Consider the following 27163-nt stretch of genomic DNA (forward strand, 5'->3'; position numbering starts at 1 on the left):
GTTCCAAGACAATGGCTGTAGAAAAAAGCAGAGATGCCGAGCATCCCTGCCGACAAGCAGTGACACATTTTCCATTTTACCGGTTGTGGGAAGACTGAGATTATAGCTGCTATGTGGCAATAAATAACATCAGACCAGTGGGTGCTTTTTTTTCTTTGACTGCCCAAGCTTAAAATTGTATACACCTGCTAGAACATCAGACCCAGAGAGAACAATTAAAAATTAGAAAAAGCTACAGGGGGAGGTACAAGCACTCCTCCTCAAAGGAGCAATAGTAGTCATCCCATCACAACAGCTGAAATATGTCCTTTAAGATTGGCTGAAAATGGGGACCAGTCATGGGTAATGCCTTGGTTACAGCCAACAAATCATTCATCTTGTGCTTCAATTAAGCTTGTGTACTTTAAATCATAGCCTTTCCTTGAAACCACTGTCAATTCAACAACGGATGAAACATATACCAGTGTAGAGAAGGTGATGGCATTCCAAAGACTGCTTCAATTTTACAAGATGTCATGTTCCTTTATAGAGAGAATTATGATGAGGTTATTGGGAATGATGGTGTCTTGTATTGCTCTAGTCCCACTTGCAGAGTTGCACATGCATTCCTTACAAGAATGTCTGGCCAGGTAGTGGTCACAAGCAACGGTTAACTGGTAACCGGTAAGCTCTAGTTTTGGTTGAGTCTAGAAGTGCAGAATTAACTGAAATAAGGCTGGGCTGGAGAGCTCGCATGTGAGTCCTTGCAATACAGAGTGGTTCTCTCAATGGTATTCCCTACATATCAGTGTAGTAAAACAAATAGAAGGGTAGATAGCATTAAATGTCTTTTCAAATACACATGCAACACAACACTGTGTTAATTCAGATGATATACCATTTATCTTTCAATTTTGTGGTATCCCAACAGTAAACCACTTCTTCCCAGGGCAAAATGCCAAACCTTCATCTCCAGTTATCTACACTCCCATTCACTGGTCAATTCTCAATGGATTAACTACTTAAGGAAATTTGCCTATGCTTTTTCCTGCTACCACTGATTCTGTATGCAGTGATGAAAATGAGGCAAGCATCAATGGCACTAGTTGTCAAACCACTTGATGATGACAACCCTGGTATTCAATTCTCTTGAAAATGTTATTACACGTTTTCAAAAACTGCAATTAACGCTAGATCCTTTGTCACAACATCAATGACAGCTGCTTCATCCCACCACACAAATGCTCAACCATATGATTTGGCATATGAAGTCTTAGGGTTTTACCTCCTCAAACTTCCCATGGAAGGTATGGAAAGACTGAGAGAAGCTAAAAACCCCACCATAAGGGCATGTTATGCCGCAAAATGGAAATTAGTTGTATACTATCACCACAATCTTAACATTAGCCAATTAGAGGCATTGGTTCAAAATATTTTATGTTACCTCTTACGTTTACAAAAATAGAGGATGTGCACATTTATGTACAATAGTTCACTTAGCCGCTGTGGCAGCTTATCTATAAAACAGTCAATTTTTAGGGCACCAGTTATTAAATCAATCATGCATGGAAGGTCCCAGGAGGTTAATGCCTCAAGTTTACCTTCTTTACAGTGTTCTGACTAGTCTCATGGTCTAAACCTTTGAGGGACTCTTTCTCTTCTATAGTTTCTTTCATAGAAAGTAATTTTTCTTTTTGCTATCACCTCTCTTTAGGAAAGTTAGTGAGCTGCTGGTATTATCAGTAGAATAACCATGTATGCAGGTACACTGTGCTTTCCTGTGAACACATCCTAAGTTGGTAACCAACGTGGTATCACTGTCTCACATCAATCAAACCACTGGCATACCTAGATTTATTTTTCTCATCCATAAACAACTACGGAAAGGCTACAACATACTCCTGATGTCAAAAGGGCCAAAATGTACTATTTGGACAGTTCTCATCCCATTAGGAAAACACAACAACAATGTATCCCTTTTGCTAAGCCCCATTTCAAAGGCAGGGCTTGCTAGGTAGATTGTCAAATGTATACGGTCTACTGTGTACAGGTATACTATGCTAATGACAAACTCACTTTACACTGTGTTCCCAGAGTACATTCTAGATAAAAGAAAGGAGCCACAATGACCTTTTGTAGGGAACATTCCACTAGCAGTGATTTGCAGAGATGCCATGGGATCTTCTATACATAAAATCACAGAAAAATATTGTATTGCAATAGAAGCTTGCCAGGAGGCACAGTTCAGGAAACAGTATTTAAAAGATTGTCCCACACGTCACCATCTTCTGTATATAAGCAACCACGTTAGGGAGTGAGCTACTGCTTTTCAGCCTATGCACTGCACGTGTAAATCTACACATTATATAAACTGAAAACGTTACCTACCTATAAAAGTCAGTTTGTAGTACTGTAGATTCACATGCAAACTACCCTCCTCCCTGGACACAAGCAAGCCAAGGCTGTGTAGACTTAATGTTACTCACATGTAATACACAGACATTCCAAGGCTTGGTCTGTAAGCATACACACTAACTCTTGGGTAAAACAAACTGAGAAGGAATCTGTGTCCTAGTGCATTGCATATTTTCATGGAGGGATCATGAGTCTCCTCAAAACCTCTTCTTTGAAGAAAAATAATTTGTAGTGTCTGCATTCAACACTATATGGCATTAAGGTGCATAAGATATGAATCTGTTGCGCCACAAGTTACTGGTGAGTAATATTTTCTTTCCTATCTGTTTTCAGCCTTACTCATTTCCAAGCCTAAGTATATTACCTTAACTGATAGAGACTTCCAGCCACAGATCTTCCCCAGGTGCCTGTCTGAATCTGGTAAATCTTGAGCAGTACATATGCGCACCGATCGGCTCCTCCTCCTCGGCGTCGTCCATGCCGGAGATGATGTGTGAGAGCCCTATATAGTTCTTTTATTTCTGCGTCATCAGCACGCAACTGGAAGAGCTATCTCAGCCATTTTTTACTGACTTTTCTGACGTTTTGACAATATCTTTCAAGCCCTTCTACTCCCAGTGTTCCTTAGAAATGTTCTCTAAGAAACATGCAGGTTTTAAGCCTGGTCAAGCCTGTCTCTTATGCAAATGTCTTTGTTAGGACCCCTCACCTGGTGTGCCTATGGTGCCTGGAGCCAGACCATGACTCCAAGGCGTGCTCTCACTGCCATAAACCACAAAATGATCTGGGAGCCTGCTTTGAACCTCTTGGTCACTTGACACTGAATGATTCATCGCCTCTTCAGACCTTGTCCACTTGGAAGTCCTAGGCCTGCTCCTGGAATCATTACCATCTTTTAACTAACAATCTTTGTCAGATAAGTCCTAGTAGACCACCCATAAGTTGAACTGTTCTTCAACTTCGTTACTCCAGTCCAATTCATCAGACAAGGTGTGGCAATGTGAGAAGCTGGCCTAGCTTGTAGTGGGTACCAGAGGTATGTACACCTTATACCAGGTCCAGTGATCCACCTTAGTGAAATGTAGTCATTGTCTAGAAGCCAGGCTGTCCAGAGGTAGCTGTAGCAGGGCAGCTTAGGCTGAACTAGGAGACATGGAAAGCTCCTGCAATACCAATATAGTTACACAGTACTTACACACAAGTAAAGACGATACTCAGTGTTACCAAAAATTAAGGCAGAAGAACACCAAAGAAGATGGCTGCAGGTTCCTGCATGGTGTAAAGGATGTCCCACATGGAGATGTTGGATGCAGGTGAGTTGCAGCACTGGATTCATCCAACAAGCCTTAGTTCAAGCAATGTCGCGGTTTGCATCAAAATGGTGCTGCCTGTACCCAGGAAGGGCCTGAACTCGGACTGAGGAGGCAGAAGGGGCTCCCAACACTGGAGGGAACCCACAAATGACCAGGCAGCATCCACGGAGGTCCCAGGACACCAGGACAAAGAAGGTGCAAACTGTAGTTGCTGCAGCACTATAAAAGAAGGTCCCACATCGCCGGAGAACAACTCAGCGAGTTGAGTGTCGCATGATAGAGTGCTGGGGACCTGGGCCAGGCTGTGCATGAAGGATTCGTGCAAATAGTGCACAGAGGCCTCAGGAGGTGAAGATGATGCAGTGCACAGGGATATTGTTGCAAACGGGGAAGGCAAGCTCTTACCTCCTCCAAATTTGGACAGCTGGACCATAGGACAACCTGTGTCGAAGGGGTCCACCACCTGTGTTCCAAGGAGCACGCTCATCGCCAGGAGAGGAGTCCAAGGGAACTGGTTGTCGTCTTAGAAGGTGCCTGCTGGAGCAAGGAAGTGACTTCGTCACTCCACAGGAGATTTCTTTGGTCCTTCTGGTGCAGGGTGAACACACTGAGTCCCCAGAGCATGCAACATGCAGCTCCTGGTTGGAGCTGAAGTTGCATAATAAAAGTAGCCTCGTCTAGATACTTTGTTGCAGCTACAGCGGTTCCTCGAGCTGTCTGCGGTTGATCCGAGGTCAGAGGATGAAGCAGGAGTTGCTTATGATTCCTGGAGGAAACCTGCAAGCCAAATCTGAAGAGGAACCCATAGGAGAGACCCTAAATAGCCCTGAGAGGGGGATTGGCTACCTAACCAGGTATGCACCTGTCTGAGGGGTCTCTGATGTCACCTGCTTGCACTGGCCACTCAGATCTCCAGAGTGTCCCCACACCTTGGAAAACAAGATGGCTAACGCCAGGGACACACTGCAGGAGCTCTGGTCACCACACCTGTGGTGGTGGTGACCAGGGGAGTGGTCACTCCCCTTTCCTTTGTCCTGTTTCACACCAGAGTAGGGACTGGGGGTCCCTGAACCGGTATGGACTGGCTTATGCACGGAGGGCACCATCTGTGCCCTTCAAAGCATTTCCAGAGGCTCTGGGAGGCTACCCCTCCCATGCCTGTAACACCTATTTCCAAAGGGAGAGTGTGTAACACCCTCCTCCCAAAGGAAATGCTTTGTTCTGCTTTCTTGGGACTGAGCTGCTTAGACCCCAGGAGGGCAGAACCCTGTTTGTGAGGTGGCAGCAGCTGTAGCTGCAGTACAAGCCTCAGACAGCTGGTTTGGCAGTACTGGTGGTCCATAGTGGAGCCCCAAGGATGCATGGGATTGCCCCCCCCCAATACCAGATTTGGAATGGGGGGACAATTCCTTGATCTTAGCCACCTCACATGGCCATATTCAGAGTTACCATTGTGAAGCTACATGTAGGTATTGACCTGTATGTAGTGCAAACATGTAATGGTATCCCCACACTCACAAAGTCCGGGGAATTGGCCCTGGGCAGCGTGGTGGCACCTTTGCTACTGCAAGGTTGCCCTCCCACTTAGTAACTTTGCACCTAGCCTTCAGTAAATGAATGTTAGACATATAGGTGACTTATAAGTTACTTAAGTGCAGTGAAAATGGCTGTGAAATAGTGTGGGCACTATTTCACTCAGGCTGCAATGGCAGTCCTGAAGAAGGGTTTGTCTGAGCTCCTTATAGGTGGCAAAAGAAATGCTGCACTCCATGAGGATCTCCTGGAACCCCAGTGCCCTTGGTACCTAGGTACCATATACTAGGGCCTTATAAGGGGGGTCCAGTGTGCCAATTGGAATTGGAATATGAAGTCACTAAACTATAGTGACTAACTTGAAGTGGAGAGAGCATAAGCACTGGAGTTCTGGTTAGCAGAACTTCAGTGACACGGTTAAGCACTACTGACAACACTCACATAGTCCACAAACTATGAGCGCTGGGGTCCTGGCTAGCAGGATCCCAGTGAGACAGGCAAAACACACTGGCAAATAGGGTTTTAACTATGAGCACTGGAGTCCTGGCTAGCAGGATCCCAGTGAGAAAATAAAAACACACTGACACACACTCACAAAAAGGCCAAAAGTGGGGGTAGCCATGCTAGAAAGAGGTTACTTTCTCACAGGTACTGCTTAGGATTTTCTGGATTCAGTCTGATGCCTAGGGAATATTCGAAGGGAAGGACTCTGCAGCAAGATAGAGTCTCTACCAAAAAAGGCATTACCAAAGGTAAGTAACTTGTTCTTTAGGACAAAGTGACTTACAGTGAATTTTCGGGTGTAAGGACGTCTCCTGTTCTAGAGCTGAAATCATCAGGGTGCATCTAAGGCCTGTTTTGCGGAGGAAACTCTACTTAGCCATACTCACTTGTTGCACCACTTTTGGCTCTTTCTGACAGGTTGTTCATATCCATATAACCCCTCCTCAAGCTTGCATAACAAGTCCTCAGCAGTGGTTCTGACAGCTGTTCAGGTGCTGCTCCTTCTTACTGCTCATGCTGTTCTCCACACCATGATAGCTTCCTGAGAAAGTCATTCTTGAAAGTCAGCTACACGTCATCTCTGTGTTTATGAGCTCATGTGCCATCCACCCACCGCTGTTCCACAAACACCTCCTTACCACATTCTTTACACCATTTCATTTAAATTCCAAACACCTTTGTGCTGCTATACACCCTCCGCAATAATCTAGGACAACCTCTCCAGTTTATACTTCACTACACCGCACTGCAAATATATGTCTGAACCCTTCTCATCCATACATGCATGCACCTTCTTGCCTCTGGGAACATTGTAACAGTACTGTGTGACCAGACTAGTGCCCTCAACACATTATAAACATGCAGAAGACTGAAACTAAGCTGGAAGAGGTGACCAGGGATTTGGCTCAGTGTGATGAGGACCCCAGAGAGAGCATGCCACAAAATAAGATTTGTGAGGTTCCCGTAGGGCTGTGTGGATAAGACAGTGGACACCTTCTTGATGCAGTGGCTGTGCTCTGTGGTTCCTCAGAGGCTCTTTCCTCCTGTTTCACAATCGAGCTGGTCCATAGGGCCCTGGTGAGGAAACCCTTACTGGGGGCACGCGCAAGACCTGGATCCTTAACTATATGAACGGAGTTTTGATCCTCCAATTTGTTTGCTTGTAGGACAAGGTAGACGTTCAGGCCTCCTCCATCATGATGTTCCCTGATTTACACCAGGCTAGTACAGCAGCAGTGCCAGTCCTTCATGGAGGCCAAACAATGACTGTGTGACCTCAAACTGCAATGCAGTACCCAGCCCACTTATGAGTCGGCTTTGAATCTCAGACCTACTTCTTTTCCTCCCCCACAGGAGGGTTTTCGATGGAGTGATGAAAATGTGACCCTAAAGAATCATACACACCCGAGTCTTGACTCAGACTCATCGCAGGATGGGACTAAGGATCGACCCAGGAAATTTAAGTTGAGGCAGCAGAGCAGATCCTTCTCCACCTGCATAGCATCAGGCGAGAGAAGGACACATTAAGATGCAATGCTGGGAGGCCCTGGAGGTTTTCTGACTTCCCCCGGAAAACATAGTGTCCTGCCTATTTACGTTTGGTGTTGCAGGTTTTGCAGCATGGGTGGCATTTTGGCCACCTCATTCCACCAGTGACAGCCACTAGTGATTACACATTATGTGATGTTGGGATTCCTTGGGCGTGACCACCGGAGACCCCACTGGGGCACACATTTTCGCTGTCCACGATAGATGCTTCCTGGTCAGTGAAGTATGTGGGTGGGGGGATGTATTGGTGGAAAGTTTCTGTTGGTTGTGTTGGCACTGTCACATCATCCACCACAACACCTGTTTATGTTCAGTCACCCATTACACGCGCCCTAACCCGCCATGAGTGTAGGTAGACAGAATAACCCACTGGGGCATGTTTGTATCATGTCTTGGAATGTCTGAAGAATCCTTGATAAAGTTAAAATAAGCAGTTTTGAAGTACGCCAAAAGAACAGGGGTACACATTTTGATGCGCCAGGAGACTCTTGTTGTGGATAATAAGGCTCCTTGCCAGACCCAATATGGTTATAGCCAGGTATTCCATTCAGGAATTACCAGGGGTAGGAAGGTAGTGTCAGAGTCACCAGATCCTCGGGGTCTGTGCACGTTCCCAACACTTCCACCACAAGACAGCTCCAATACCTTGATTAGAATTGTCACAGAGTCTAAGAGAGTCCAAGTGGGGAAAAGGGGATTAGGAAGGGAACAGCTGGGAAGGAGACCTGTAGGAAGCAAAAAGGTTAAAACACACAATATCAAGATTACATCATATGAATCAATACTAGGCTATGACTCTAAGCATTGTCATTCTGGATACATGGACAACCTAAGCATAGACTTAAAATAACTAGGCTTCAAGATGACGGGATACCTGTGCGGGAATCAAGAAAGGTTAAATGCAACTTTCAAATTCAAGTATTATCCTTTGCATGAGGATCAGGAAACAATCTGAATGATTTCTAAACCATCATATGAATCGTGTTTGAGAAACATATTAGGAACACACAACATTACATCTAGAACTCTGTTTTTTTTGTTCTCTCAAATTGCCGGAACATGAATTGCGCACATTGCAGATTTTCGCATAGGTAATAAATACCATAGAATGATTGTGCACCATGAATAACACAAATTAGATTCGTGAAATAAATCACGCGACTTGCCAACTCGAAAGCCACCAAGTAAATGCCTTAAAATGGTAGCGCAAAATGAACACCGTGATTTTAAACACAGAAAAGGAATTGCGCGGCTTGCCGATTCGAATGTCACCAAATAAATGTCAGGAAATGGTAGCGTACAATGAGTAACATGAATTACACACAGGAAATTAATTGCGCGTCTTGCCGATTCGAGTACCACCATGTAACTGCCAAGGAAGGGTAGTGCACAATGAATATCAAGGGTTAAAGCACAAGAAAACGAATCGCACGTCTTGCCGATTCGAAGGCCACCGTGTAACTGCCAAGAATTGGTAGCACACAATGAATAACAGGTAGCCTCTTTCTAGCCTTGTTACCCCCACTGTTGGCCTGTTTGTGAGTATATGTCAGGGTGTTTTTACTGTCTCACTGGGATCCTGCTAGCCAGGACCCCAGTGCTCATAGTGAAAACCCTATTTGCCAGTGTGTTTTACATGTCTCACTGGGACCCTGCTATCCAGGGGCCCAGTGCTCATGGTTTGTGGCCTGAATGTGTTCCCTGTGTGGTGCCTAACTGTGTCACTGACGCTCTGCTAACCAGAACCTCAGTGCTTATGCTCTCTCTGTCTTTAAAATTGTCACTGCAGGCTAGTGACCATTTTTACCAATTCTGATTGGCACACTGGAACACCCTTATAATTCCCTAGTATATGGTACCCAGGTACCCAGCGTATTGGGGTTCCAGGAGATCCCAATGGGCTGCAGCATTTCTTTTTCCACCCATAGGGAGCTCAGACAATTCTTACACAGGCCTGCCAGTGCAGCCTGAGTGAAATAACGTCCAAGTTATTTCACAGCCATTTTACACTGCTCTTAAGTAACTTATAAGTCACCTATATGTCTAGCCCTCACTTGGTGAAGGTTAGGTGCAACGTTACTAAGTGTGAGGGCACCCTGGCACTAGCCAAGGTGCCTCCACATTGTTCAGGGCAATTTCCTCTGACTTTGTGAGTGCAGGGACACCATTACCCATGTGCACTACATATAGGTCAATACCTGTATGTAGCTTCACAATGGTAACTCCGAATATGGTCATGTAACATGTCTAAGATCATGAAATTGTCACCCCATGCCAAATCTGGTATTGGGGTTCCAATCCCATGCATCCCAGGGGCTCCAGCATGGACTCTGGGTACTGCCGAACTAGCTCTCTGGGGTTTTCACTGCAGCTACTGCTGCTGCCAACCCACAGACAGGCGTCTGCACTCCTGGGGTCTGGGCAGCCTAGTCCCAGGAAGACAGAACAAAGGATTTCCTCTGAGAGAGGGTGTTACACCCTCTTCCTTTGGAAACAGGAAACAGGAGTTAAGGGCTGGGGAGGAGTAGCCTCCCCCAGCCTCTGGAAATGCTTTGAAGGGCACAGATGGTGCCCTCCTTGCATAAGCCAGTCTACACCGGTTCAGGGATCCCCAGCCCCTGCTCTGGCGCTAAACTGGACAAAGGAAAGGGGAGTGACCACTCCCCTGTCCATCACCACCCCAGGGGTGGTGCCCAGTACTCCTCCAGTGTGTACCAGAGATCTGCCATCTTGAATGCAGAGGTCTGAGGGCACAGTGGAGGCCTCTGAGTGGCCAGTGCCAGCAGGTGACGTCAGCGACCCCTCCTGATAGGTGCTTACCTGGTTAGGTGGCCAATCCTCCTCTGAGGGCAACTTAGGGTCTCTCCTGTGAGTTTCTCTTCAGATAACGAATGCAAGAGCTCACCAGAGTTTCTCTGCATCTCTCTCTTCGACTTCTGCCAAGGATCGACCGCTGACTGCTCCAGGACGCCTGCAAAACCACAACAAAGTAGCAAGACGACTACCAGTAACATTGTAGGGCCTAATCCTGCTGGCTTTCTCGACTGTTTCCTGGTGGTGCATGCTCTGAGGGCTGCCTGCCTTCACCCTGCACTGGAAGCCAAGAAGAAATCTCCTGTGGGTCGACGGAATCTTTCCCCGGCTAACGTAGGCACCAAACTTCTGCATCACCGGTACTCTGGGTCCCCTCTCATCTTGACGAGCGTGGTCCCTGGAATACAGGCGCCAAGTGACCCCGACAGTCCAGTGGTCCTTCTGTCCAAATTTGGTGGAGGTAAGTCCTTGCCTCCCCACACCAGACAGTAATACTGTGTACTGCGTGATCTGCAGCTGCTAGGGCTTCTGTGCACTTTTGCAAGGAATCCTTCTTGCACTGCATAGCCCAGGTCCCCAGAACTCCGTCCTGCATTGCTCAGCTCACTGAGTTGACCACCGGGTTCGTGGGACCCTCCTTTGTAGTGTTGAGACGACCACTGTGCTCAGATTTCTTGAACACCTGTTCAAGTGCTTCTGAGGGTGCTGTCTGCTTCTGCGTGGGCTCTCTGTAATGCTGAGCGCCCCTCTGTCTCCTCCTCCAAGGGGCGACCTCCTGGTCCTTCCTGGGCCCGGGCAGCACCCATTTTCTTCAACTCCAACCTTTGCAGCTAGCAAGGCTTGTTTGCGGTCTTTCTGTGTGGAAACAACTCTGCATCCTCCAGCACACCGTGGGATATCTTCTGGGCAAAGGAGAAGTTCCTGGCATCTTCTGTTGTTGCAGAATCTTCAGCTTCTTCCACCCGGAGGCAGCCATTTTGCACCTTCATCTGGGGTTTGGTGGGCTCCTGAACTCCAGGACACTTTTGTTACTCTTGGACTTGGTCCCCTTCCTTTACAGGTCCTCAGGTCCAGGAATCCGTCTTCAGTGCTTTGCAATCAGTTGTTGTCTGTGCAGAATCTCCTATCACGACTTTATTGTGTTTCTGGGGAAGTAGGCTAACTTTACTCCTATTTTTCAGGGTCTTGGGGTGGGGTATCTTGGAGACCCTGAGTGTTTTCTTACACTCCCAGCGACCCTCTACACACTACACTAGGTCTGGGGTCCCTAAGTGGTTCGCATTCCACTTTGGTTTGTGTTGCTCCTAGGCCTGTTGCATCCTATTGTATTCTTCAGTGTTTGCACTACTTTTATAACTGTTTACTTACCTGATTTTGGTTTGTGTGTATATTGTGTGTATCTTACTTACCTCCTAAGGGAGTATATCCTCTGAGATATTTTTGGCACATTGTCACTAAAATAAAGTACCTTTAATTTTAGTAACTCTGAGTATTGTGATTCTTATGATATAGTGCTTTATGATATAAGTGGTATAGCAGGAGCTTTGCATGTCTCCTAGTTCAGCCTAAGCTGCTCTGCTATAGCTACTTCTATCGTCCTAAGCTGCTAGAACACTACTTATCTACTAATAAGGGATAACTGGACCTGGCACAAGGTGTAAGTACCATCAGGTACCCACTATAAGCCTGGCCAGCCTCCTACACTAGGGGATCCAGAGGTGCATGTATCCTTTGCTCTTCTTATAGACTAGACTCTCGACAGATCAACTGGGTATATATATATATATATATATATATATATATATATATATATAAAATCTGTAGTCACAGGTACGCTTTATGGTGATAGTGTTGCCCTTGGATGTTTTTATACCCCTCCCCCACCAGACAGTAATTTGTCCATGGAGTGGTACACCTATGGGGTGAACCTTCCTTGTGGCTTATCAGTGCTAGGTGGGGAATGAAATGACATTATGGACATCCGGGTTGACAGTTGCCACACACAGACACGAATGAGCCCAGTAGGTCCAAGCTTTCTGTCATGATGACTGCCTTGGGGTGTGTCGATGTTTGGCGGTCACATAATCCAATGAGGAGAGGTTACATTTATCTCTCCACAACCCAAAGTTCCCTATCTAGACTATATTATTTATTTTTCCCTGCCCTGTATTTGCAGAGGGTCTCCAACATTGAGGTGCTGGCCAGGGAGTTATCAGATCATTCTCTGGTGGTCATGGGACTGCACCTGGGACCTGAGAAACTGCCCTTCCGATGTTGTTTATTGCCATGGAATATACATCTCCCCACATACATGGCAGATCATACCCGTCACATTAACTAATACTTTGCACTCAGTACTGGCTTAGTAAAGTCAGCGGTGATGTTATGGGAGGCATTTAAGACAGTTCTTTGGAGCACCAACATTAGTTATTCTGCAGGCGAAGAATGGCGAAAGCTGCAAGTTATAGCTGACCTTGAGCCACAGATTTGTAAATTGGATACAGAGTCGCATCTATCAGTAGGGGTGACAAATCAAGTAGAATTCTTCATAGGCTGTCATGCCACATATCAGTCACCTCCCCACCACCTCGGAGATGAGTGTGGGTCTCTGATGGTTGAGCCCAGAGACATCGCTCACAACTTTGCCACATACTTCTGGGCTCTGTATCCTGATGCAAGATGGTGCCCTTAAATCATGATTGTCAACTTTGTAGATTCTTTTCCCCTTCAGACACTCTCCGATACCACCCGAGCTCACCGCAGTGAGGCGCTTGCGGAGGCTTAGGTGGCTGAAGTCCTTGCGGGACACCAGTCAGGAAATGCTCCAGGCCCTAATGGACTTCCAGGGGAATTCTTTAAAACCTTTATATCCAAACTGGGGAAATATTATATACAAGCAATTCAAGCCACCAAAGAAACTGCACTCCTCCCGAAGGAGTGGTGCTACGCTGAATTGGTGGTCTTCTGTAAACTGAGCCACCCTCCCCATGTCCTATTGCCCGATCTCCCTTGTGAAGATAGATGTCAAACTCTTAGCCAAAGTCGTTGGCAACTCTCCCTGTATCTTCCCGATCTGATCCACCAGATCAGACGGGCTTAATGCCAGGACACACTACACACCACAATATTTACCAAGTCTCTAATGTCCTGACCCTAACTGGTCACCTGGAGAGACCTGCAGAGGCGTTCCTGACTGATATGGACAAGGTGTTTGATTCCATTTGCTGTTATTGTTTGTTTGCCCTGCTCTACAGATTGAACTTCTGCCCTAGATTAATTTAATAAATATGTATGTTGTATACGGACCTGACTGTGAGGGTTGCGGGCTACACATCTGAAAAATTTGCAAAACAGTGAGGGACCCGCCAGGGTTCCCTTCTGTCCGGATTGTTGTTGACCTCGGTGGTCGAACCGCTGGTGGTATGGGAAAGCATGGATGCCAAGGTGCGAGGTTTTGAATGGAGTCCAGAATATTCAGACTGCATAGCGTTACACACTGACAACATTTTAGTTTAATAGATGGAACCAGATGCTTCAGTCCTGTGCATTATCCAGGTCATGCAAATATTCGACGAAACGTCTGGTCTTGTTCTGAATACCTCCGAATCTGTACTTTTCTCCCTTAGCACGTACACAGGGCCTACTGCCTGGGCAACGGGTATACAACTAGCGGAGAGAGGATTTAGATACCTGAGAGTGAACATATCATCGGATATGGAATGGTCCCGGTCACAGAATATAGAACCAGTGTTAGCCCTGACAAGGGGAGAGGTGGGGGTATGGTCTCTTCTTCCGCTATCCTTGAACAGCAGGTCAGCTATTTTCAAGATGGACTCCCTGCCCAGACTTGTATACCAAATCCAAAACTATCCATTTGTAATTCCCCAGAGCTAGTTTAGTAAGATCAACACCCTTCTGTGTGGGTTGCTCTGGAATGGTGGAGCCTCCGAAATTGGGTGAGCCACATGTTTTCAATCCACTTGTATGGGGAGCATTGCAACTTCAGATATATACTCCTACTACTCAGCCTCACATCTGATTATCATAAACGAATGGTGGTATGATCACCATAGAAATGTATGGCCGAAAAATGGATGATGGGCAATACCCGCATGTTGGATTACCTCTACGGGAAGGCAGAAACAGCCTTTCCACCCCACCACCACCCTCACCATATGTTGTTCTTCAGCTATGGCACACCACCCTGTGCTGCATGGGATGGGGTGACGGAAGGGACGCCATTAGGGCACGGTGCTGCATAAAGTAGCCTGTCTGAAGGGTTTCAGAAGATGGGACCTCATAGGCATTTCAACCCTGGGCAATGTCATGTGCTGCTGAAATCTTCCCAAGACCTACACCAAGACTTCCAGCTGCATTGCAGCCAGTTCAACCACTACCTAGAACTCATGCACGCCATTGCTTCCTGAATACAACCCATTAGAGTGTAAACTCCTTTCAAATGCCCTAGGGGTCAACAAAATATCTGAGATATATTTATCCCTAGTGCTATACAGCTCTCGCACCCACTTGGCTCACAAGAGACCCTGGGAGGCAGATTTAGACACATTAGATACTAAGTGGTCAGATGCACTGCACGCCCCCTGCGAAGCAGCCATTTCTGCTCACTTTCACCTTAGCCAACTAAAATATCTACATAGGGTGTAATACATGTGACATTGCTTATGGCGTATGGGCCTGGTTGCCTCCCCACTATGCACACAGTGTCAATCTGAGGACGGCACTGTTCTGAGTAGCTGCACTGTGTTAGACCGCTGCTGGAGGGGAGTCAACTCTTGTCTGGGTGAGGTGCTAGCCTGAACCAACCCCCTAGATCCCCAGTTGACGCTTCTCCATATCACGCACAGTCTTAGTGGCAACAGATATAAAAGAACTCTATTATTCCTGGGACTGACTTTAGCTAAACAAGATCTAGCAAAGGCATGGAAGGCAGAACGTGCCTCCTCCCTGGCAGTGTGGAAAAAGGGTTTGGATCATTGAATGGGGCTGGAGATTGCTGTGTTTCAGACGAGGGGATGCCCCCGGAAGCACACCTAGATTTGGAAAAGATGGGCAGGTTATAGAGGTATCACCCTAGAGCCCGTCTGAACCTCTACATCTTGTTTGGATGATCCGAATGGAACATATAGAAAGTATTGCCCCTGATATAACACACAGCCCTACGCTCTTTATCACTCCGACTTTCCGAACTGGACATTAGGACAGTGTGGGTGGGGATTTATATGTGCTGGGTTAATGTTATTGTTTGTTTTTATTTTGCATATGTTGTTGGTATCCTTCTGGTTGTTATGGCCAAATTAATGTGGAAAAATTCAATACAATTTGTCATAAAAAAAAAATATATATATATATTTTTATTCGAAGTAGGTTTTCAAGTCACGGGATAGAGTGAGTCCCCCTCTAGGTATTGCTGCACATGGGCATTGAATCCTTTGTTAGATTGTTTTCTTTCAGCAGTCGGTTGCAGATGTTTTTACTCTAGCTACGGTGGATCTCGGTTTGGTATTTCTGAACTTTTCTAACTTTCTGTAATGCCATCAGTATTGTTTTGATCGCATTTTCCATTTATATACGATCCGATTTAGGCTGTCGGGTCGGATTTTTGCCCTTAAAAGGTGCCTCACCCTTTTAGGGCCTACTTCAATGTCAGGCTAATGGAACAAACTCAATTTTGATTCTGTCCTCGGTGTCACGCTAAATTCCCATACACTGACCAACGTTCAGTGTGTAATCTCTGTCTCTCTCCCAATCATAGAGAAGAGACTTGCGACTTCTGCAGATTACTTCGATCTAAAAAGACTCTCCGGGACCGTAGAGCTCTTTGTCTCGAAATGGCGTCCAAGTCCACGGAAAACACACCTGATATTTTTGTTGAAGAACATGCGCAGGAAGATTCACAATCAGTTACCACAAATCTCTCCTCCAACCATCACAAATACAACCATTTCTGCAAGCAATTCGGTCCGGATTAGCATATCCAAACCCTGTAAGGATTCAAGCATTTCACATTCTGATATCTCAACCACAATACAACCACACTTATACTGTAAAGCTAGTGATGAAACTATTAGGAATGATGGCTTCATGTATAGCCATAGCCCAAATGCAAAACTGCACATGCGACCACTACAGCAGTACCTTTCCCAACAATGGTCTCAGTCGCAGGGTCAAATTCAGGATGTAGTGTTGTTGGGCCACCAGACTCACCGCTCTCTGCAATGGTGGAATTACACCAACCTATCAAAGAGACGGCCCTTTCAGGACCCTGTGCCTCAGACCACAGTCACAACAGATGCATCACTGATAGATTTGGGAGCTCATCTCAACAACCTCACTATACATGGGGAATGGGACGCAATCCAACAGATTTATCATATAAACTACTTGGAATTACTAGCTGTATTCCTAGCACTCAAAGCTTTTCAAACACAAATCACACACAAGATAATGTTAATATTGAAAGACAATATGACCACAATGTATTATCTGTAAAAACAGGGGAGGGGGGCACTCATCTCTATTGTCCCTTTTAGCACAGGAAGTGGGCGATTTGCAATTGCATTCAATTAGTGGCAGAGTATCTCCCATGGATACACAATCAGCTAGTGGACCTCTTAAGCAGGACGCTGAAACAAGTCCACAAATGGGAAATTCACCCAAAAGTGACTCAACAATACTTCCAAATGTAGGGAACCCAGGACATAGACTTTTTTGCCACAAAAGAAAACACAAAATGCCAAAGCTTTGCGTCCATATACCCACACTCTCAATCCAAGAGCAATGCTCTCTAGAAGAATTATTCAGGGATATTTGCTTACGCTTTTCCACCTCTCCCACTGATTCTATCTCTGATAATAAAGATGAAAAAAACCTCATTCACTATGATACTTATAGCTTCCACATGGGCATGTAAACATTAGTACACAACACTATTGGATCTGTCTGTAGTACCATATCACAAGCTGCCTAACAGACCAGATTTGTTGACTCAAAGGAGAGGCCAAATCAGACATCCAAATCCCAGCATGCTCAACTTTGCGATTTGGCTCCTGAAGTCATAAAGTTTGGCTGCCTACAACTTCCATCTGAATGTATGGCTATTCTAGACAGAAGCATGCAAACCCACAACTAGACAGTGTCATGCGGCTAAATGGAAACGTTTTGTCTATTATTTTGTTAACCCAAAAATATGAATTCACTTAAAGCTCCAGTACAGGATGTGATGTGCTATTTGCTACACTTACAAAAAGCAAATCTGGCATATTCATCTTTCACAATTCATTTAACAGCTATATCTGCTTTCCTTCAAAACAGACATCATATTACCCTGTTTAGGATTCCTGTTATAAAAGCCTTTTATGGTGGGTCTTAAAAGGTTTATTCCACTTAGAGTTCCTCCAGCCCCTGTGTGGAATCTTAATATTGTACTCACAAGGCCCCCCATTTGAACCCATGCATTCTTGTACTCTACAGTTTCTATTACGGAAGGTTGCTTTCTTAGTAGCAATCACTTTTTTAAAGAAGAGTTACTGAAATTCAAGCGTTCACTTTAGAAGAACCTTTCTTTCAAATCCATAAAGACAAATGGGTTCCTAGAACAAATACAAAATTCCTACCAAAGGTAGTTTCACCTTTTCATATCAGTCAAGTCAATGGAATTTCTAGTCTTCTTTCCACAACAAGATTCAGTTGCTGAAAGAGCTCAACACACCATTGATGTTAAAAGAGCTCTGATATACTATATAAACTGAACAAAAGATTTCAGAAAATCCAAACAACTCTTTGTGGCATTTTCAGAACCTCAAAAAAGGTAATCCTATTTAAAAAATGGAATAGCCAGGTGGATAGTGAAGTGTATTCAAACTTGCTATCTTAAAGCTAAAATATAGTTACCATTAACTACTAAAGCACATTCTACTAGGAAAAAAGGAGCTTCAATTGCATTCTTAGGGGACAAACAAATGGTAGACATATGTAGAGCTGCAACATAGTCTACACCACACACATTTACTAAACACTACTGTGTAGATGTGTTATCTCGCCAACAAGCAAAGGTTGGTCGGATGGTGCTTAGAACACTATTTCAAACTACTCCAACTCATTCATGCTAACCACTGCTTAATTTGGGGGGGTGGTGACTGCTTTACAGTCCATGCAAAGCATATGTATCTACAGCTACACCTGCCATCAAATGGAAAATGTTACTTATCTAGTATCTTCTTGTGGCATGTAGTGCTGTAGATTCAGATGCGGCCTCCCTCCTCCCCAGGTGCCTTTAGCCCTTGTAGTACAATATATTGTATATATGTATGTACGTTGTGTGGACATCTAATTTCTTTACTATACTTCTACATATACTTTTATATACTCTTTACTTCACCCGCCTGCCGGAAAACAATCTTAACAAAGGACTTGATTGCAATGCGCAGTATTACAGAGAGGAGGAGTCACTCGATCCCATGACTCAAACCTTCTTTAAAGAAAAACAACTTGGAACACTCTGAGCCCAACACTAGATGGCGGACTTATGCAAAGCATGGGGTAGCCTCAACCACAGTGGCTTCCCAATATATATATCATATGACATGGCACTTACATTTTTACAGATTAAGCACTGGTTTGATGTATGTTATGAAAATATGAACTAAAGACGGATCATGATATGTTGCATTTTGCCTTTCCGTAAAATTAACTAATTCATCCTTTTCCTCTCCAGCTGAACTTTGTCCTTGCTTTCTCTCCAAAAGATACTTGTACACAGTAGTGCCACTGACCTATTTTGGTTTACCAGCCAAAAAAGATAAAGGCCCTTTAGAAATGAAAAAATATTTTTTTTATCCGTTGTCAGGTAAAGGAGTAAGAAGATTTGGTAGAATACCTAACCTAGTTCTTTCACTATATTGAAACAATTCCATGAACATATTTGAAATATTATTTAGCAATAGTCTATAAAGGGTATCGCTGTGGAATAAAAATATGAGGGTGGATTACTTTTGTTTGTTTTATGGAGTAACATTGTTTTTGGTTTCTAACTTCCAGAGTAATTGTGGTGAGAAGATCCGTATCCGACGTGTGCTTATGAATTCCCCTCAGATTATTACTATTGGCTTGGTGTGGGATTCTGATCATTCTGACTTAGCAGAAGACGTCATCCACAGTCTGGGCACCTGTCTCAAGCTTGGGGATGTGAGTATAAAGTATGGTGGATAGCTTTGTGTGATATTAGTATTGCAAGCTTTGTTAAGTACTAGGAATTGACAAATAGTGTGCACCTCTGCATTTCAGTAGGACAGCACGTTAACATACAGATTCCTTCTCATTCGCTCAAAACGCTGCATGAGCTTTGACCAAGACTCTTTATAACACTTCCCCAAATAACCGAATAGTGTATATTTCTAGCTTTTCATAGAATGAGTGCTGATCTGATGTCTTGCCAGGCCTCCCCCTTTTGGAGGAAGTGTAACTTCAGCATTTGCATTTATTCCTATGGCTTACCAGGTGATGGGGTGGGAAGGAATGGAGACAGGGCTCCCATTTGAAATTCAAAGAGGGTCTCATTGTGGAGGGCCTGCTGATTATTTGTTCTTCCTGAGCACTGCAGGTTTGAGGGATGAGAAGTGTGTGGGGCTGCAGTTTGTATTGCTCAGTGAGGACTTTTTCGGCAGTGCCTTTGCTTTTGTGTGTCTGATTACTGCTACAGGAAGGCTGAATGGCAGCCAGACACTTCATTGCGACTGTGATGTGGGTGCTTCAGGTTGGGGGCAGTGCAGTGCCTCCTGCCCTGCCTAAGAAGCAGCACTTTTACAGAAATTCACTAAAACTGATTATTACTCTTTATCCCACCCTGAAAAACCAGATGGAAAGCACATAGATATAAAGTACAACATTCTTGTTTTGTTGCTTCCTTTCACCGGTTTTATGGGAAAATTAAACCATATTCATTAGACTGTATTTAACCGGGGAATGATGGTGGTATTTGTGAACACTTGGTTTCTCATGGCATACAGTGGTATTGCAACAATGCAGACAATTTGTTTATATTTACAGTTTTTACATGTTATCTGAGGTAACCTCGACAATATTCCTAAAACCCCTGCTTGAAAAACCAACCTTGAGTTAAAACTTCTGATTTTCAGCTCCCCTTTTTCCTTCAAATGTCCCTCTCATTTCTTTCCATCCTCTGCAAGTCTCCTCATTGTGAGCAAAGCCTACACTAATCCATGTGCATGTTTGCCTTAATCCCTATTATTGTACCCCTGTAAATTGCCTACACCTTACTTCAAAGATCACACCTCTCCTTTAAAAGAAATTCCCCTGCTCCACAACAATACCTTATCTAATGTAGCTTGCCTGTTAATGCCGCCAACCAGTACAATTAAATTCCTGTAACTCCATCTCCCACTAAATATCAAACCTAATCTCCTATTAATGTAATATACCACATAGAAATTGGAGCAAGGACATGGAATGGCTCTGGTAGAGCATAAAACTAATCCCAATAATCTGATAGAGACTTCTAGTTGCAGAGTCTTTATCTTAGAATTTCCCAGTTCCCAAGCGTCAGACAGGATCAGGAGATTTTTCTTCAAGTAGTACCCCTGCCCGCCATCAGGTGGCGTTGGTCAACTCCACGGATGTCGTCGGCATCGTCGTTGCAATGATGGTGGTGTGATCACATATAGGCGTCACCCCGGCGCACTGATGTAAGTTATTTTACTTCTGCGCCAGCCAACGCACAGATCTGGAGAAGAGCTACCCCTAGTCATTTTTTACTATCTACGACACTTATATCCAATACTTTTTGATGAGTTTTGGATGCTTCGAGCGATGTCCCAGAAGACGGGTTTTAAACCCTGCAACTCTTGTCACTGAATGATGTCGGTGAAGGATCTGCATCTCATCTGCCTTTGGTGTCTGTAGCGCGACCATGACCCAAAGTCGTACTCTGAGTGTTGGGCCATGAACCCAAAGGCTTTGAGGGAACAGTCCCTGAAACTCATGGCGGTCTGGCATCTGACTCTGTGTTGCTCCTGGTCTCATTTACAAGCGGTCTTGTGACCTTCCTGTCGGAGTCTTCACTACTCTACTTCGTCCAAATCATTGGATCAATCGAGGCACAAGAAAAAGAAGTTGAAGAAGACCAAATGTTCTTCAACTTCACCCTGTCGCTCGAGCAACACTGGCAGAGCATCAAATCTCTAGGCATATGCCTTCGGAGTCTGCATATGGGTCGGCCCTGCGTCTCCTCGACTTTCCGGGAGCTGGTGCCACTCCTGCCCATTTGAAAGAGTTCTATGAGGCCGTGTGCCTCATCTTTGGGCAGACTGACCAGCCCTCAGCACCTTTGGGCTAGGAGAGTTGGTGAGGGCCCCTGCAAGTTCCACGCTGGTGGCTTCAGCCTCGGCTCCAGAAGGCACCGCCAGGCCTGCTCTTGAATCTGTACCAACGCCGGTCATGCCAACGCGACCTTCCCTGGCATCTGGAAAGACACTGACCCTCCTGATGTTGGGTGGGCCCGCAAACAACATAAATCTTATAATTATCCCGATGAGCTGGAGTTTTCCATGGGCTGTCCTGGGCCCAGGACAGATCAAGACCCTTCTTTCTATGAGTCTGATTATGAGGATAGAGTAGAGGGGTCGCTAGACCCTTTAGAATAGCAGCTTGACCCTGGCATGGACTGGGTTCAGTATTTGAGCGACGCAGGCAGACTAGCTACTTCTCCTGACACTGGCATGCTTTTTCCCCCTACCGTGGCTACGGAGGAGGGAGCTTCATACTTCATAGTGGTAAGAAGGGGCTGCTGAGGTACTTCAGCCTGGGTCTACCAATTCGGAACTCCCCCTTCCCTTTAATGAAGCCCTTAAGGACATCCTGCTGGGTACCTTGTCCAAACCCAGCACAGGGGCTCCTGTGAATAGGACGGTTGCCCGCCACCATCGGCCTGCGCCAACCGACCCAAAATTCCTGACCCAACATCCTATGCCTGAGAGCCTTGTGTTCCAGGCTTCTTCATCATCTGGCGCATTCCGGTCCGCTCCCCTATATAAGGAATCAAAAAGACTGCATAATCTTGGGAAGAAAATGATTTCCTCCGCCAGTCTAGTGCTGCGATTCATGAACACTGCATGCCTTTTGGGCCGATACTCTCATACTCTCTGGGATACGGTCACGCAGGTGCTGCCTCGAGTCTGGAAGAGGCCGGGTGGTTCTCTCCCTCAGCTATTACTGACTGGAGAGATGCAGCAAAGTTCATGATTCCTTGTGGCCTGGATACGACTGACTCACTCTGTAGATTGGTTGCATTGACAGTGATCATGAGGTGCCACGCCTGGTTGAGGATGTCTGGCTTTTCAGGGGATGTCCAGCAATCTCTGATGGACATACCCTTTGATGGCACTCATCTCCTCAGAGACAAAGCAGACTCAACACTCAAGTGATTTAAGGATTCCTGGGCTATGGCTAGGTCCCTTGGCCTTGTAGCAGCTTCTCGCCCCCCACAGTCCACTTTTCACCCCTTTCGTGGCTATCGAAGGGGTACCTAGCTGTGTTCATTTCCTCCTGGCCCCCTACCCCGTGCATGCTTCACAGCCTCTGTGCAGACACGGAATCCCACGTGCTCATGGATCAGGGTGCCAGAAGTCCACGCAGTCCCCCCTCCCCCACTGCCCCTCCACTGCCTTCAAACCTGCTTAGTCTGGACCCTGGAGACTAGATGGTAGCATTGGACTTGTAGGGTGCCTATTTCCACATTCCCGTCCCACCAGCCCACAGACGTTACTTGTGATTCATGGTAGGTCACAAGCATTTTCAGTTAACCGTGCTCCCCTTCGGCCTTAGCAGTGCCCCTCGGGTGCTCACGAAAGTGATGTTAGTGGTTGTAGCTCATCTGTGCAGGTTAGGGGTTTCAGTCTTCCCCTACCTCGACGACTGGCTGTTGAAGGTGAACTCGCCCCCAGGCTGTTATCTCCCACCTCCAGACTAGCCAAACCTCCTGCATTTGCTGGGGTTCGCTATGAACGTGCCAAAGTCACACATGCCTCCTTCTCAGATGCTCCCTTTTGTCGGAGCTGTTCTGGACACAGTGCAGTTTTGGGCTTATCATCCCGAAAAGTGAGTTCAGTACATTCGGGCTATAATCCTGATGTTTCAGCCTCTATCCTGGATTTCAGTGAGAATGACTATGAGGGTGCTGGGCCTCATGGCCTCCTGCACCCTGTTGGTCCAACATGCCAGATGGCATATGTGGACTTTACAGTGGGACCTGAAGTTCCAGTGGGCGCAGTGTCAGGGGAGTCTCTAGGACAAGGTCCAGATATCGAAGGAGACTGCACTAGATCTGTAGTGGTGGCTATCGAACCCAGATGGAGTAATCGTAAGAGCTTTCTCCCTTCACCAACCAGATCTCACAGTAGTGACCAATACATCACTCCTGGAATGGGGAGGCCACAAGGGAGAGGCTCCGGTGGAATTCAGGCTCCACATTAGCCTTTTTGGAGCTCTGCGTGATCTGAATTGCATTTAGTTAATTCGTTCCCTCTCTTAAAGGGAAAGTGGTGCAGGTGTTTACCGACAACACCACTGCCATGTGGTACTGCAACAAGCAGGGTGGAGTGGGGTTGTGGACCCTCTGTCAAGAGTCTCTTCGCCTCTTGACATGGCTGGAATGCCAGGGCATTTCACTGGTGGTTCAACATCTGGGGGGGCTCTCTGAACACCAGAGCAGACAAACTTAGCCGTCGATGCATAGTCCATCACAAATGGTGTCTCCATCGGGCAGTGGCGCAAGCTCTCTTTCAGCAGTGGGGAGAGCCTTGATTAGATCTGTTCACCTCTGCTGAGAATGCTCAATGTCAGCTGTTTTGTACGTTGGAGTTTCCAAGCCGGCACTCCCTCAATAATGATTTTCATCACGAGTGGAGCTCAGGCCTCCTTTATGTCTTCCCCCCAAATACCACTTATGTCCAGAGTTCTGAAGAAGAACAGGCATGACCGAGCCCAAGTAATCCCAATGGCTCCGGACTAGGCATGAAGATTCTGGTATCCGAGTTATTAAGCATGGCCATCAATCCACCGATCAGACTGCCCCTTCAGGAGGATCTTCTGTCGCAGCAGCATGAGTCGGTCATTCACCCTTACCTCTCACGTCTCTGCCTCCTTGCATGGCGATTGAGCAGCGGCAGTCGACAGCTTTCAACCTTCTTCCCAAAGTCTGTGATGTTGTCCTGGCAGCCAGGCATTCTTCCACCAAAACGGTATACATCTGTTGCTGGAATACACTTGTGGCATGGTGTAACAGCAAGTCTGTTGATCCCCCTTTCTGCACTTCTCTTGGAGGTTCTCCTCTTCATTCTCTCTCTTGCCCAGCATGGCTTTGCTCATCCTCAAGGGCTATTTGTTTGCAATATCTACCTTTTTAAGGCTGCCAGACCAACCTTCTCTGTTCAAATCTCTCATTGTTGAGAGGTTTCTTAAAGGACTCCATAACTGGTTCCCTCCTAACCCGTTCATAATGCCCCAGTGGGATTTGGACTTGGTCCTCACATATCTCATGTGATCTCAAGTTCCCCCAAGTCTCCCGATAAAAATGGTACCTCACTTGTGTGGGTAGGCCTAGCGCCCACGAAAGGAAATGGCCCAAAACACAACGTGGACACATCCCATTTTTTTTTTACAGAAAACAGAGGTGTTTTTTGCAAAGTGCCTACCTGTAGATTTTGGCCCCTAGCTCAGCCGGCACCTAGAGAAACCTACCAAACCTGTGTATTTCTGAAAACTACAGACCTAGGGGAATCCAAGATGGGGTGGCTTGTGTGGCTCTGACCAGGTTCTGTTACCCAGAATCATTTGCAAACCTCAAAATTTGGCTAAAAAATACAAATTTTCCTCACATTTCGGTGACAGAAAGTTCTGGAATCTGATAGGAGCCACAAATTTCCTTCCACCCAGTGTTCCCCCAAGTCTCCCGATAAAAATGATACTTCACTTGTGTGGGTAGGCCTAGCGCCCGTGACAGGAAATGCCCCAAAACGCAACGTGGACACATCACATTTTTTGAGAGAAAACAGAGGTGTTTTTTGCAAAGTGCCTACCTGTAGATTTTGGCCTCTAGCTCAGCCGGCACCTAGGGAAACCTACCAAACCTGTGCATTTTTGAAAACTAGAGACCTAGAGGAATCCAAGATGGGGTGACTTGTGGGGCTCTGACCAGGTTCTGTTACCCAGAATTCTTTCCAAACCTCAAAATTTGGCCAAAAAAACACATTTTCCTCACATATCGGTGACAGAAAGTTCTGGAATCTGAGAGGAGCCACAAATGTCCTTCCACCCAGCGTTCTCCCAAGTCTCCTGATAAAAATGGTACCTCACTTGTGTGGGTGGGCCTACCTCCCACGAAAGGAAAGGGCCCAAAACACAACGTGGACACATCACATTTTTTCACAGAAAACAGAGGTATTTTTTTGCAAAGTGGCTACCTGTGGATTTTGGCCTCTAGCTCAGCCGGCCCCAGGGGGGGCAGAAATGGCCTAAAATAGATTTGCCCCCAGACCCCCGCCGGGGAGTGACCCTTGCCTACAAGGTCGCTTCCCTTGCGTGACGGCGCAAAAAAAAGATCCCTGGTGCTTAGTGGTTTCTGCCCCCCAAAGCGGGCAGAAATGGCCTAAATACAATTTGCCCCTCCAGGGGAGCGAACCTTGCCTAAGGGGTCGCTCCCCATCTCTAAAAAAAAAATAAAAAAAAATTGCCCTAGCGCCTAGAGGTTTATGCCCACCCTGGGGGCAGATCGGCCTAATAACAATAGGCCGATCCCCCCAGGGGGGGCAGAAATGGCCTAAAATAAATTTGCCCCTCCAGGGGAGCGACCCTTGCCTAAGGGGACGCTCCCCATCTGTAAAACAACAACAACAACAAAAATCCCCGGTGCCTAGTGGTTTCTGCCCCCCTTGGGGGCAGATCGGCCTAATTAAAATAGGCTGATCTGCCACCATGAGGGGCAGAAATGGCCTAAAATAAATTTGCCACCCAGGGGAACGACCCTTGCCTAAGGGGTCGCTCTCCTTACGTGAAAAACAAACAACAACCAAAAAACTCCCTGGTGTCTAGTGGTTTCTGTCCCCCCCTCGGGGCAGATTGGCCTCATAAAAATAGGCCAATCTGCCCCCAAGGGGGGCAGAAGTGGCCTAAATATAATTTGCCACCTATGGGAGCGATCCTTGCCTAAGGGGTCACTCCCCACACCTAAAACAAAAAACAAAACAAAAAACAAACAAAAAAAATATATATCCCTGGTGCCTAGAGGTTTCTGCCCCTAATAATAGGCCGATCTGCCCACGGGGGGGTGGGGCAGAAAATGCCTTCCCAAAAAATGCCCCCCGTGGGAGCGACCCTTGCCCATTTCTCTTTCGATCACGTGGGGGAGGCCCGGAGAAGCTTCAAAGGGAAGGAAATGTATTTCCTTCCCTTTGAAGTCTCTCCAAGCATTTCAAAAGCCGGATTGCTTGCAATCCGGCTTTTGAAACGCCCACTAGACACCAGGGATGGGTTTTTTTTTGGAAATGGACATAAGGGAGCGACCCCTTGGGCAAGGGTCGCTCCCTCTGGGCTCTGTGACCAGGACGTAATGGTTACGTCCTGGGCACAGCAGCACTGTGCCTCAGGACGTAACCATTACGTCCTGGGCACAGAACCGGTTAAGTACTGTCAATTTTTTGCAACTGTACTGCTACCTATGGGCTTCACAAAACCAAAACATTTAAATTCTCTCAGGTATCAGGGGTAAAAAATAAAAAATGATGCTTGCAAAAAGAAAAAATCAGTTTAGCAAAAACTTAGATGGGTAACCAAAATGGAAACATTTGTATTGTATTGTGCTGAAGTGCTTGCCTACATGGTTTGCAAGCCACACCTTATAGAATGTCTAGTTGAAGGATGGTGCCTTTGTTTTGATGCTATGTGGGAAGTGTTTTAATGTTGACGGGAGGACCACCAAGGTGTGGTGGTTGTTATGGGACGCAGCTCTTAGCAGTGCAATTGATAAC

At 46.1% G+C, this 27163-nt stretch overlaps 1 protein-coding gene across 2 annotated transcripts in view; it reads left to right on the forward strand.

The window, feature by feature from the left end:
* Positions 1-27163, forward strand: part of USP54 (ubiquitin specific peptidase 54) — a 1958070-nt gene that overhangs the window by 739158 nt on the left and 1191749 nt on the right. For both annotated transcript variants that reach the window (XM_069240548.1, XM_069240549.1), the window contains exon 8: positions 19164-19310. In XM_069240548.1, the coding sequence (XP_069096649.1) occupies positions 19164-19310 (147 nt within the window). The remainder of the gene's footprint in view (positions 1-19163; positions 19311-27163) is intronic.

The sequence above is a fragment of the Pleurodeles waltl genome, chromosome 6, assembly GCF_031143425.1.
Source record: "Pleurodeles waltl isolate 20211129_DDA chromosome 6, aPleWal1.hap1.20221129, whole genome shotgun sequence".
Classification (NCBI taxonomy): domain Eukaryota; kingdom Metazoa; phylum Chordata; class Amphibia; order Caudata; family Salamandridae; genus Pleurodeles; species Pleurodeles waltl.